General features: G+C 37.4%; 1 protein-coding gene across 1 annotated transcript in view; it reads right to left on the bottom strand.

Moving 5' to 3' along the window:
- Window positions 1-13,756, bottom strand: part of LOC138069681 (guanylate-binding protein 6-like) — a 38,638-nt gene extending 24,882 nt beyond the window's left edge. Inside the window, exons 1-5 of the mRNA XM_068961017.1 lie at window positions 13,567-13,756; window positions 12,668-12,795; window positions 4,456-4,565; window positions 4,065-4,261; window positions 2,255-2,500 (exon numbers count right to left, since the gene is read on the bottom strand). Of these exons, the coding sequence (XP_068817118.1) occupies window positions 2,255-2,500; window positions 4,065-4,261; window positions 4,456-4,565; window positions 12,668-12,795; window positions 13,567-13,756 (871 nt within the window). The remainder of the gene's footprint in view (window positions 1-2,254; window positions 2,501-4,064; window positions 4,262-4,455; window positions 4,566-12,667; window positions 12,796-13,566) is intronic.
- Between the last annotated feature and the right edge of the window lie 1,066 nt (window positions 13,757-14,822).

Below are 14,822 nucleotides of genomic sequence, written 5' to 3'. Positions count from 1 at the left end.
AGACACTTACTCCTTGGAAGGAAATTTATGACCAACCTAGACAGCATATTAAAAACCAGAGATATTATTTTGTCAACAAAGGTCCTTCTAGTCAAGGCTTTGGTTTTTCCCGTAGTCATGTATGGATGTGAGAGTTGGACTATAAAGAAAGCTGAGCACCAAAGAATTGATGCTTTTGAACTGTGGTGTTGGAGAAAACTCTTAAGAGTCCCTTGGACTGCAAGGAGATCCAGCCTGAGTGTTCATTGGAAGGACTGATGTTGAAGCTGAAATTCCAATACTTTGGCCACCTCATATGAAGAGTTGGCTCATTGGAAAAGACCCTGATCCTGGGAAGAATTGAGAGTGGGAGGAGAAGGGGACGACAGAGGATGAGATGGTTGGATGGCATCACCAACTCAATGTACATGAGTTTGAGTTAACTCTGGGAGTTGGTCATGGACAGGGAGGCTTTGTTTGCTGCAGTTCATGGGGTTGTAAAGAGTTGGACACAACTAAGCAACTGAACTGAAATGAACTGAATATTCCATTGTGTATATGTACAACATCATTATCAATTCGTCTCTCAATGGACATCTAGGTTGCTTCCATGTCCTAGCTATTGTAAGCAGTGCTGCAATGAACACTGGACTACATGCATCTCTTTCAGTTCTGGTTTCTTCAATGTATATGCCTAGCAGTGGAATTTCTGGGTCATGTGGCAGATCTATTCACAGTTTTGTAAGTAATCGCCACACTGTTCTCCATAGTGGTTGTACCAGTTTGCATTCCCACCAACAGTGTAAGGGGGTTCTCTTTTCTCCACATCCTCTGCAGCAGTTATTGTTTGTAGACTTTTTCATGATGGCCATTCTGACCAGTGTGAGATGATATGTCAAAGTGGTTTTGATTTGCATTTCTCTAATGAGAGATGTTGAGAGCATCTTTTCATGTTTTTATTAGCCATGTCTATGTTTTCCTTGGAGAAATGTCTGTTTAGGATTTTTGCTCAGGTTTTTATTGGGTTGTTCATTTTTCTGGTATTGAGCTACATGAGTAGGTTGTGTGTTTTGGAGATTAATTTTTTGTCAGTTGCTTCATTTGTTATTATTTTCTTTCATTCTGAAAGCTGTCTTTTCACCTTGCTTATAGTTTCCTTTTCTGTGCAAAAGTTTTTAACTTTAATTAGGTTCTATTTATCATTTTTTTTCTTTGTTCCGCATCCTATCTTTGCTTTTATTTCCATTACTCTGGGAGGTGGGTCATAGAGAATCTTGCTGTCATTTATTCCAAAGAGTGTACTGCTTATATTTTTCTGTGTCTGTGGAGGCTCAGTCTCTAGGTCATCTTCTCACTGTAGTGGCCAGCTGCCTTCTGCACAGCTGCTGAGTTCTCCAGACGAACCAGAGTCATCACTGCATTCTCCAAACTAAGTACAGCTCCACTATTGATGGTATTCACGTAGGTCACAACCAAATTTCCCAGCCCTAAATAGGTCATCAAATTTAAGGGATAAATATCAAGTCATTGGTCCATAAAATACAAGATTATGGGATTACAGTTCTAAAGGCTCTCTCTCTCCCTCTCTCTCTCTCTCTCACACACACACACAACACACACACACACAAACACACAGAGCCATATCTCCTTTTACTATCATCATCTTTGTTTTCCTACTGACTCTTCACTTTTATGGTTCTTCAGGCCTTGGGGCTAAAAAAAATAGTTAAAAATCTTCCTGTATCCAACATATTAAGGAATATCTGAAAAATATAGTATCCTACTAAAACCTTAAAAGCAAAATAGCTTACATAGGTATTCAGAAAAGACAGGGCATATCAGATTTTATTTATTCCTAATTCTGAAGCTTTAAAGATACTTTCAGAGATTTACAGGCTGTTACTGATTTTTGAACCACACAAAACTCTCAAAATATTTTTTGTTTTCACCTTGCAAAGATCTTTTATTTTATAAGGCTTCCCCTGAGAAAATGGTATATTCTGTTTTTATACTGAGACAGTGATTTTTATTCTGAATAGAGATATTTTTCAGATAAATGGAAGTCACAGATATCAATGACAAAATATGCAGTTTATGGGAGAGATTTATAATCCCCCAAATAAGATAATTATAAAATATGCACATTTTTTTCATGGAGTGTGAATATCCATAAGCCCAGGATTCCATATAAAATCCAACAGAAATACTGAAAAACACATTATATAAAATATCTGCAGTATGTTGCTACTCATAATAATAGGAAAAAAAGACTTACAATTTCCAGTGACCGGGACTCCCTCTCTGAGTGTCTTGGTTTTTGCATTGGTGAAGATGTAAGAACAGAATTCTTTTGTTTTTTCCTGGAATTTAGGATTCAGTTGGTTTTCAGATGCATTCTCAATATCAGCTAGGAGTTTTTTGTCATTTGTTGGTCGGTCAAAGACAAAACACTTCCTTGTTGGAAAGAATTCCCTGATGCACTCTCTGCATAAATTTGATATTTGTACATTCATACTCTTGCCTAAGGGACAGAGAAACAGAGATTAAAGCAGAGACAGTCTTGCAGCAAGAGAGGCAAAATTGTTCATGACAGATTTGTGTATTCTTGTTGACTTTTATGGTAATAACTCCTTTAAAACAGACATGCAGTACTTCTTAGCACATCAGACATAATCTATGACTGTCTATATCAGACACCAATGATATAACCAGAGAGAAATTTGGGGAGATGTCTAATCCAGTAAAAGAAACCTATGGCTAGCATCTCCAGAACTGAGCATGGTAGAATATTTCTCTATTAGATGTTTGCTTTACTAATGGTTAAAAGAATAAAAGGTCAAATATAAATGTTTGCTCTACTTAGTCTTATGTGAGAAATGATCTGTGGGACCAAAAAGAAGAGCCACAAACAAGATAGTGGACAATATCAGAAATGTTAGGAACGAAATTTGATTATTGAAGGAGAATTATTTTGATGTTAAAATTATTTGTACAAAGCTACATATTTTTAGCAAAAACTTCTGAAAGGTAAGTGTAACTAAACTGATATTTTAAGATATCACCATTAATCTATAAACTCTTTGTGATAAAGGATTATGTTTGATTTGACAGTGGTTCTGTCTAGTCCATTTCCCAATAATTTTTTGAAAACCATAAATAGAAATATGAAAGCAAGAAATAAGTAGATTAGAATTAATATTCCTCTCAGGTTTCACAAGGTGCACATCACTATGAATGTAACCCTTTCCACTAACAAGTTGGTGGTGGTCATTTAGTCACTAAGTTATGCTCGACTCTTGCAATCCCATGAACGGTGGCCCACGAGGCTCCTCTGTCCATGGGATTGTCCAGGCAAGAATACTGAAATTGGTTGCCATTTCCTTCTCCAGGGGATCTTCCCGACCCAGGAATTGAACCTGCATCTCTTGCTTTGCAGACAGATTCTTTAGCAACTGAGCTACGAAGGAAGCCCTTAAACTAACATACTATTTGCAAATTATATAATGAAAAAGTAAGTGGGAATTAAAAGAAGCTGTGATTTGAAAACGAAGTGAACATTCTGATAATTATCAGAAATATTGATAAGCCATAGATTAAAAAGCACACTCCAGATTTATTTAGAACATAAAGTCATTTTGTAGATGGTATAGCTATACAAGAATTAGAACAATTTATCCCTTTTTGAGAAAAATAACATGTAACAGTGTGATTTTTTTTCACTACACAGACTTTTCTTTGTAGTTTCTTATATTGCAATTATCTAGTATATTGTTTTCCCTACTAGAGAAAAGCAGAAACTAAAATAGGAGCACAAGTGTCTGACTTCAGAAGGATTTAGCACTGAATGTAATCTCAGTGATAAATTAAAAATTGCATAAAGAAAAAATTGGCCTTTGAATAATTTCACTCATACTTTTCTTAAGTAAACTTAAAATTCAGTTCCTAGAGCTTTGCAACCCACTTTCTAATCACCATTTCTACAGATGTTAATCTCAAATATAAATGCAACCCTAGAGATGATGGACAGTACTTAGTAGATCCCACGCTCTACTCAAACACCCAATGCCCAGGCCATGCCCTGTAACCTTTAACCAGCTTCAAGGCATTGTCCAGGTATTGATCTTCTGTGATAGGATGACCATTTAACTTTAGCTCCAGGGTGAAATCCCGTACAGCCCATATAAAGTCTGGAAAGAAAGCCACAAATTCTGTACAATCTTCTTCTCCATCAGGGCTGCAAGAGGACTTGGCTTTGATTAGTTGTGTGAGCTCTGTCACATAACTAGGACTTGATTAAGGAAAAGAAATTCCTTACTCACAATTCCCACATTCCTAATAAAAATTAAAAACTTTTTCTTTAGTTCTGAGTTCCCTTTGCACCATTAAAGGCAACTTTGTGACAGGGAAGGAAATGTGATTCCATCTCCATCCCCATAAATTCAGTGAAGCTTGATAGTTCAGTTCCTAGAAGGATACTGCAGGTGCTCCAGGGCCTGGTTGTTGATGGTGCTCATGCTGTTATAGATAAAGGTGCTGCACAGAAGCACGGCCAAAGCAAAGATCCATGAGTCATTCTTGGAATCACCCTAGAGAGCACATTAAAACAACAGATTTAAGAGTTTACTTGTAAATTAGAAATGTATTCATAGACTTATTCTATCATGTCCTTATTTATTATTTCAGCTGGCCTAATCACCATGCAAAGAAATTGTTTGAAGACAGACATATTGGCTTTGACAATTACAAAGGCATTTCTTGTGATTACAATAGTGAGTGAAGTGAAGTCACTCAGTCTTGTTCGACTCTTTGTGACCCCATGGACTGTAGCCTACCAGGCCCCTCCATCCTTGGGATTTTCCTGGAAAGAATAATGGAGTGGGTTGCCATTTCTTTCTCCAGGAGATCTTCCTGACCCAAGGATTGAATCCAGCTCTCCTGCATTGTAGGTAGATGAGTTACCCTTTGAGCCACCATGTTTTCAAATAAAAGAGGATTCTTCATAGGGATTTTTTGGTCCTCAATTAAAGGAAATAAAATAACAGTACTGGTGTATAGTTATTCTTTGATGAATGTTAGAACATATTCATTATGCACACATGTATTAATCATAAGTGATATAAAATAAACATAGTTGGCACAACTGGGTATTTAAATTATATCCAAACAATAAATACTGCACATTTCCCAATATTCTTAGATTTAAAAATGCAGCAAGTTTGAGTTAAGATGATAGAATTGGAATAGTAGGACCTTGGGTTTACTTCCTCCAACACGCACATTAAGAATAAATCTACAAGTGGACCCATTCACACAGAGCATGTGCTGAACACTAGTGGAGGACCTCATACACCTAAAAGAACAAGAAAAGTTCTCCCCATAACTGGGTAGGATCCTTGAGAAAAGGAAGAAAAGAAAGAAATGGGAGGGGACCAACATCCTGATGGGGAGCTGATGGAAAAGAGAAGTTACCACACCCAAGGAAGCTTCCTCACCAGTGACGAGATCAGTTGAAAAAGTAGGGGAGTTTGGGGGCTATTAAGTAAAGTGCAGATGGTGGTCTGTGGCAGGCAGAACAGAGAGAGAGTTATACAGGTGGTCCATGCCACAGCCGTGTGTGCTCCAGCCTAAGACGTGTTTCTGCCAATGGTGGGGTGGACTGGGTGTTGAAGCGTGGGGTTTGGAGCACGAACCTGGGAAAAGGACTGCTGCAGGCTGCATGGAGACAGCCTGAGGGGATGGGAGTGAGGAGCTCCACAGGCAGGAATACTCTTCCTCTAAATGCTCTTAGAGGAAGCACAGACTGCCACGGGAGCAAGGTGCCACTGTTGAGTAGCACACAGAGGGCAGGGCCACCATCATGGCCTCTCTCCCCAAACTCCAGCCCCTGACTCTGTGGGCACTTGGAGGACTCCTGTCAGAGCAAGTGTGTGTGCCCCAATCATTGCTGCCTTGTCCTACTTACAACTGAGTGAGCATGTGTGCCTGGTCAGTAGCAACCTCTTGCCCCTCCCTCCTTAGTGAACAAATGTGGTCTAGTCAGTAACTGCCTTCACCCCCCTCTCTCCTGGGTGGTGTTGAAACCAAAGCTGAGCCCCAGGGGCTGTGGGGCTAAGGAAGAAGAACTGAAACTTCTTTTTATACCTGCAGAAGCCAAGGGTTAAACCCCCATGAATGGCTTGGAAAAAGTGCCTATAGAACATCTGAATGGACAGTGAGTGCTCCCACAACTGAGATGGGTCTCGCTTTAGTGACTGTGGACTGTGGACCCTTCAACAGGGCCCTGTCCTCCAGGGGGATAGGTCCCAGCTCCTCCCACCAGAGGGCAGACCCCAGTCCCTCTCAACAGGAAGATTACATAAGCCCCTGGATTAAACTAACCCACCAAGGGACAGATACCAGAAACAAGAAGAACTATGACCCTGCAAAATAAGACCACAAGCAGAGTAAGTGAGAAAAAACAGAGATTACAGAGATTACAGAGATTATATTACAGAGAAATACCATGCAGACAAAGAAAGAAAGTGAAAGTGAAGTCGCTCAGTTGTGTCCGACTCTTTGTGACCCCATGGACTGTAGCCTACCAGGTTCCTCCATCCATGGAATTCTCCAGGCAAGAATACTGGAGTGGGTTGTCATTTCTTCCTCCAGGGGATCTTCCCGACCTAGGGATCAAACCCAGGTCTCCCACATTGCAGGCAGACACTTTACCATCTGAGCCACCAGGGAAGCCCACTGCAGACAAAGGAGCAAGGTAAAAACCTACAAGACCAAATAAGTGAAGAAGAGACTGGCAATCTACTTCCAAAAGAATGACTTCCCTGGAAGCTCAGACAATAAGAAAGATCTGCCTGCAATGCAGGAGGCCTCCTTTCAATCCCTAGGTTAGGAAGGTCCCCTGGAGAAGGGAATGGCTACCCACTCCAGTATTCTTGCTTGGAGAATCACATGGACAGAGGAGCCTGGTGGGCTACTGTCCATGGGGTCACAAAGCTGAATCAGACTGAGCAACTAACACTTTCACTTTCAAAGACAGAAAAGATGATTCAAGAAAAAGAAAGGAGGCATTAATTGAGAAGATAAAAGAAATTTTTAATAAAGATGTAGAAGAACTAAAGAACAAACAGTGATGAATAATAAAATAACTGAAATTTAAAAATATATACTAGTAGGAGTCAATAACAGAATAACTAGAGCAAAAGAATGAATAAGTGACCTGGAAGACAAATGGTGGAAATCTCTGCTGTTAGAACAAGATAAAGAAAAGAAATGAAAAGAAATGAGGAAAGTCTCAGGGATCTCTGGGGCAACATTAAATGTATGAATATTCTAACAATAGGGATCTCAGAAAAAAGAGGAAAGGTATGAGAAAATATTTGAAGAGATTTTAGTCGAATTCTCTAACAAGAGAAAGCAATGGTCACCCAAGTCCTGGAAATGCATAAAGTTCCATAAAGGATAAGTTCAACAAGAGACATGCTGAGACATATATTAAACAAATTAACAAGAATTAAATACAAATAAAAATATTAAAAGCAGCAGGTGGAAAGCAACAAATAACACACAAGGGAATCTCCATAATGTTATCAACAGATTTTTCAGCAGAGACTCAGAAAGCAAGAAGGAAATGGCATGATATATTTAAAGTGATGAAAGGGAAAAACCTACAACCAAGAATATTATACCTAACAAGGTTCTCATTCAGATTTAATGAAGAAATCAAAAGCTTTACAGACAAGCAAACCTAAGAGAATTCAGTGCCACCAAACCAGCTTAGCAACATATGCTAAAAGAACTTCTCTATGTGGGAAACACAAGAGAAAAGGGAAAAAAGAAAGGAAACAAAAAAGACCAACAAAAAACAAACACAAAACAATTAAGAAAATGTTAACAAAAACATATATATTGATAATTACATTAAATGCAAATGCATTAAATGCTCCAACCAAATGATATAGACTGGATGACTGCATACACACAAGGCCTGTATAAATACCATCTACAGGAGACCCACTTCAGACCTAAAGAAACATACAGACTGAAAGTGAGGGGATGTAAAAAGACATTTCTTGTAAATTGAGGTCAAAAGAAAGCTGAAGTAGCAATACTCATATCCAACAAAGTAGACTTTAAAATAAAGACTGTTATGCAAAATAATGAAGGATACTACATAATGATCAAGGGATTCAATTCAAGAAAAAGATAGAACAATTGTATATATATATATATGTACCAACACAGGAGTACCTCAATACATAAGGCAAAGGCTAAAATCCTAAAAAGAGGAAATCAACAGTAACATAATAATAGTGGGGGCATTAAATACTCCACATACACCAATGGAAAAATCATCCAAACAAAAAATTAAAAGGGAAATGCAAGCCTAAGATGACAGACCTAAGCCTAATAGACCTAAGATGGTCTATTAGGTCAGATAGACTTAATTGATATTTATAGACCATTCAGTCCAAAGGACCAGGATACACTCTCTTCTCAAGTACATGTACAACATTCTCCATATTATAGATCAAATGTTGCATCACAAATCAAACCTCAGTAAATTTAAGAAAGGTGAAATCATATCCTGCATCTTGTCCAACCACAACACTAAGAGATCAGTAATCATCAATAATCAGAGGGAAAGAAACTGTAAAGAACACAAATGCATGGTGGCTAAATACTTAATAATGCATTATTAAATAATCAATGGATTACTGAAGAAACCAAACAGGAAGCCAAAAAAGTGCTTAGAGACAAATGACAAAATCATGATGATCCAAAAGTTTTGGAGTGCAGTGAAAGCAGTTTTAAGGGAGGTTTTACCAATACAATCTTACCTTGAGAAACAAGAAAAATCTAAAGTAAACAGCCTGTCATAACACCTAAAATAACTAGAGGAAAAAAAAAACCCCAACGTTAGAAGGAAATAAATCACAAAGATCAGAGCAGAAAAGACAAAAATACAATGGCAAAGATCAATGAAACTAAAAGCTGGCTCTCTGAGAAGATAAACAAAATTGATAACCTTTAGCAAGACTCCTCAGGAAAAAAGGGAGAAGATCCAAATCAATAAAACTAGAAAGGAAAAAAAAGACATTCCAATGGTCACTACAGAAACACAAAGGATCACAAAAGATTACTACAAGCAACTATATGCCAATAAAATGGATAATCTAAAAGAAAAGGACAAAGTCTAAGAAAACTACAACTTTCTAAGACTGAACCAGGAAGAAACAGAGAATATTAATAGACCAAGCACAAGTACTGAAATGGAAATTTTGATTAAATATCTTTCAACAAACAAAAGTCCAGGACCAGATGGCTTCACAGGTGAATTCTATCAAACATTTAGAGAACAGTTAACATCTACTCTTATGAAACTCTTTCATAAAATTGCAGTGGAGGAATACTGCCAAGCTCATTCTATGAGCCATCACCACCCTGATACCAAAACCAGACAAAGATATCACATTAAAGGAAAACACATACAAACATCACTGATGAACATAAATGCAAAATCCTCAACAAAGTACTAGTATACTGAATCCAACAACACATTTAAAGATCATACACCATGATTAAGCAGTTTTAGTGCAAGAATTCAAGGATTTTTCAATATTTGCAAATCAATGTGTTACACCACATCAACAAACTGAAGAATAAAAACCATATGATCATCTCAATAGATGCAAAAAAAAAAAAAGCTTTTGACAAAATTCACCAACAATTTATGATAAAAAAGATAGAAAGTGGACAATAGAGGAAACCTACCTCACTATAATAATGGCCATATATGACAAACCCAAAGCAAACATCATTCTCAATGGTGAAAGACTGAAATCATTTCCTCTAAGATTAGGAGCAAGGCAAAGATGTCCACTACTGCCACTATTATGCAACACAGTTTTGGAAGTCTTAGCCACAGCATTCAGAGAAGGAAAAGAAAGAAAAGGAATCCAAACTGGAAAGAAGTAAAACTGTCACTATTTGCAGATAATATGACACTACACGTGGAAAACCCTAAAGATACTCCCAGAAAACTCCTTTAGGTCATCAATTTTTTTCCTGGTAAAATTCCAGAAACAAAATTAATGCACAGATATCTCTTGTGTTCCTATACACTTACAATGAAAAATCACCCAGTGTAATTATGGGAACAATCCCATTTCCCATTGCATCAAAAACATAAAATAGCTAGGAATAAACCTATCCAATGAGGCAAAACGTCTGTACTCATAAAACTATAAGATACATAGAAAGAAATAAAAGATGACACAGATGGATTGGTATAATGTGTTCTTGGATTGGAAGAATGAATATTGTTAAAATGAGCATAATACCAGACACAATCTACAAATTCAATATAATTTTTATCAAATTACCAATGGCATTTGTCACAGAATCACAACAACAACAACAACAAAAATGTTTAAACTTGTGTGGAGACACAGACCCTGAACAGCCTGAGCAGTCTTGAGAAAGAAAAATGGAGCTGGAGAAATCAGGTTTCCTGGCTTCAGACTATACTATCAAGCTACAGTCATCAAAACAGTGTGATACTGGCACAAAAATAGAAATATAGATCAGTGGAACAGGATGGAAAACCCAGAAATAAAGCCATGCACCTATGGTCAATTTGTCTATGACAAAGGAGGCAATAGTGCACAATGATGGAAAGACAATTTCTTCAACAAATGGTGCAGGGAAAACTGGAGAGCTACATGGAAAAAATGAAATTAGATTATTTTTCAACACCATACACACACACACACAAAGCTCAAAATGGATTAAAGACCTAAATATGAGCAGGACACTATAAAACACCTAGAGGGAAACATAGGCAGAACAATCTCTGAGATAAATTGCAACAATATCTTTGTTGATCCATCTCCCAGAATAGTGGAAATAAAAACAAAAATAAACAAATGGGACCTACTTAAGCTCAAAATATTTGGCACAACAAAGTAAACAATAAAAAGATGAAAAGACCACCCATAGATTCAGAGAAAATATTTACAAATGATGTGACCAACATGGTATCAGTCTCCAAAATTTATACTCAGCTCATAATACTTAACAGCATCAAAACAAACAACCCAATCAAAAATGAGCAGAAGACCTACATAGACATTTCTCCAAAGAAGACATACAGATGGCCAAGAGGCACATGAAGAGATATTCAACATTGCTAGTTATTAGAGAAATGCAAATTAAAAACACAAAGAGATATCATGTCATACCAGTCAGAGTGGCTATGATCAAGAAATCCTCAAATTATAAATGCTAAAGAGCGTGTGGAGAGAAGAGAACCCTCTTACACAGTTGGTGGGAAGATAAATTTGTACAGCCACTCCAACTATATGGAGGTTGCTTGTAAAGCTAAACATAGAGCTACCATATGACCCTGCAATCCCACTCTTGGGCATATACCTGGAGAAAAATATGATCTGAAAGGACACATACTCGCCAATGTTCATTGTAGTGTGTTTACAATGGCCAAGACATGGAAACAACCTAAATGTCCATGAACAGAGGACTGGATAAAGAAGATGTGGTACATATGTACAATGGAATACTACCCAGCCATTAAAAGAATGAAACAGTGCTATTTGTAGCAACATGGATGGCCCTACAGATTGTCATACTGAGTGAAGTAAGTCAGACAGAGAAGGAAAAATATCATATGACATCTCTGATATGTGGAATCTAAAAGGAAATTATACAAATTAACTCACAAAAGAGAAAGAGATTCACAGACTTAGAGAACAAACTTATGGTTGCCAGGGGGAAGAATAGGTGGAAGAGATAGTTAGAAAGTTCAGATGGGATAAACACATATTTAAAATTGATAACCAACAAGGACCTTCTGTATAGCACATGGAACTCTGCTCAATGTTATGTGGCAGCTTGGATGGGAGGTCATTTGGGGGAAAATGGATATATATATGTATATATATGTATGTATGTATGTATGGCTGAGTTCCTTTGCTGTTCATCTGAGACTATCATTACATTGTTAACTGGCTATACCCCATTACAAAATTAAAAGTTTAATAAAAAGTAAACACACGATTTCCAACTCCTCTTTGGGCAGAAATGGAAAACTACATAAATTTAGATATCATACTCAAATAATTATCAAAGTAAGGCAAATAGAAGACATAATTTATTTCATCCACTAGTACAAAGCTAAAATAACAAAACTTCATCTTAAAATATTTCTAGTAGGACAAACACTGACTTTTTATCAGGCATTACATTTAAGTACATCTTCTTCCTCTCTCCAAACTGTTTCTTTTTCAATCACACTTTAGTAAATCTGACAGCACACATGTGGTCTTGTCAACTAGACTAAAGACATTTTGAAAGCATGACCATTAATTTGGTCACTGATGTCTACAGCACTGAGCCCAAAGGCTTGGATCTAAGCTGTATGGTACTTATTTACTAAATTTAATCGAATCATCCACCAAGTGCCAATAAATAAAAAGTTTTATCTAACATTTTTACCTAACATCTTTACAAAAATGATTTTACCTAGAGGTTCAAACAAACCAAGATTTGCTTCATTTACTATGCCTGAATTTCTAAATTTTACAAATATATCTCAGTAACTAAATTACAAAGGATCATAAAAACACAAGGAGAAAATACAGAATAAAAAGGATTTTTCTGTGACTCCCTGTCTTACCTTTTCAACATCTCCCAGGCCCTCAGTGTCCAGAAGGACCAGAGTGTGGTCTGATTTGGAAGGGTGGGGTACACACCACATCCAGATGCCCTTGGTTTTAGACTGCACTGTGGAGCCCAGAGGGAAACCTGCAAGTGAAAAGAGAGAGCAACATTCAGTAACAGAGGATAATCTAAACAGCCCAGGGCTATAAAGTCAGACTTACTGGAATGCAAGTACCCCAGGATGCACTATTGTGCTTTCTCTAGTCCCTCAAGAATGCCCTACTTTGTGTTTCATCTATTTCAGGGAGGAGGAATATTAATTGTGAAAGTGATGCCAAGCATGGGTTCAACATGAAAACGAAAAGGTATCTTTGAAGCAGATAAAAAGGAGGTGATTGATAACGATTATAAGAGCATTTTGAACAAATGGTGAGGTTCAAAGCTGGAGAGAACTGGATTGATGAGAGACATAGGAAAAGTGAGAAAAATTAAAAAATTTTTTTGCCAGACAAAATAGTATTTTTAAAAGAGGAGTTAACCAAAAAGATATAAAATTCAAGAAGGAGCATGATAGATATTCAAACACAATTATATATTATTGGGAATATTTCATTAAAAAGTAAAATGGTTTCAAGATAAAGCAGACTACAAGGCAAGAACCCAGTGCTTCAGCAAGTGAAATAAGATAGAATTTAAGGCATTAGTAGGAGAAAATTTTGTTAACAGGAGTAAAACAACAAATATGGTAACAAATGATGGTAATGTAGTGATTTAGTGGTAAGAATTTTAAGGTTAAGTTTAAGGTTGATTTATTGAGAGGAATCTGATTCTCCTTTCACATGCACAGGGAAAAAACTAAGAATATGAGAGATAGTTGGAGTCATGCAATGACCTCTGCCCAAGTATGACACTCACCATGGTTCTGTCCTGCAAGACGGTTCATCAAGTAGGATTTACCCGTACGATACAGTCCTACAATGGCTACTACCACCACTGGATGAGAAATCTTCTCAAGAGTCTCTATAGCTTCCTGGTTCACTGACAGTTGCGCATTGTCATTTTCTACCAGAGAAATAGGGGCCATCATGTCCCACCCAGATGCCATGGCTACCTGTCAACTTAAGAGAGTCTCCCTGTAGAAATAAAATTACAAAATTATTCCCCAATTCCAAGTTATTCAAAGCACACACCCGCTTAGGACTGAGTGAGACTTCCTCAATTTCCATGAGACAGAATGTAACCTAGAAATAGCATACCGCAGAGGGACTCTTATATCATTCTCCCAAACCACTGATGATGTCGTTAATAAAAGAAAAGGCAACATTACTCTCCATAATTTCACTTCAATAGCAAGAATATAATTCACATAGCTGTTACCATGCACTGAAGGCCTCCAATATCCCAAATCCTATGATACATACCTGACAATGCTGCTGCTGCCACTAAATCGCTTCAATCGTGTCCGACTCTGTGCAACCCCATGGGCTGCAGCCCACCAGGCTCCCCCATCCCTGGGATTCTCCAGGCAAGAACACTGGAGTGGGTTGCCATTTCCTTCTCCAATGCATGAAAGTGAAAAGTGAAAGTGAAGTTGCTCAGTAGTGTCTGACTCAATAGCCAGCTATTAATACACTGGTACTTATGGGAATCTACAAATTAGAAATTATTATATACCTTTGCCAAGGAGATCAATGGGCCTCACAAAGTCTGAGTGAATAAGTAATAGAACCAGGATTATATTCTAGACAACTGAGCAAATGGCAGACTGGAAAGCTCTAAACTCCTGCTTCTCCAAGCGGACATCAAAAACAACCAAACTGTTGGCTAGAATGACTTTCTGGTAGTTCTATGAAACAATTGAGAGTCTAAAACGATAAAATAAACACCCAGTCAAGAAGGCACATTTAAAATGGTACAAAAATTAGTGGTTTTTGCTTGCCTTTAGCCCAGCAACTCCAGGGTAGTGCAGTCTTTGTCAGAAGGAGGAAATAACCCATTCTCCAGTTTCATCTCTTTATCCAGAAGAAATGGAGCAGATCTTATTTAAAACATTATAACTATAAGTGCATGGTTATAGGGTTCTCAGAAAAATAGGAACTTATTTTAGACTTTCAACTCTTTCATAGAACTATCAGATGTTATTCCAGACAACAACTTGGTTGTTTTGCTAT

The sequence above is a fragment of the Capricornis sumatraensis genome, chromosome 2 (assembly GCF_032405125.1).
Source record: "Capricornis sumatraensis isolate serow.1 chromosome 2, serow.2, whole genome shotgun sequence".
Classification (NCBI taxonomy): Eukaryota; Metazoa; Chordata; class Mammalia; order Artiodactyla; family Bovidae; genus Capricornis; species Capricornis sumatraensis.
This window is presented reverse-complemented; position numbering and strand designations above follow the sequence as displayed.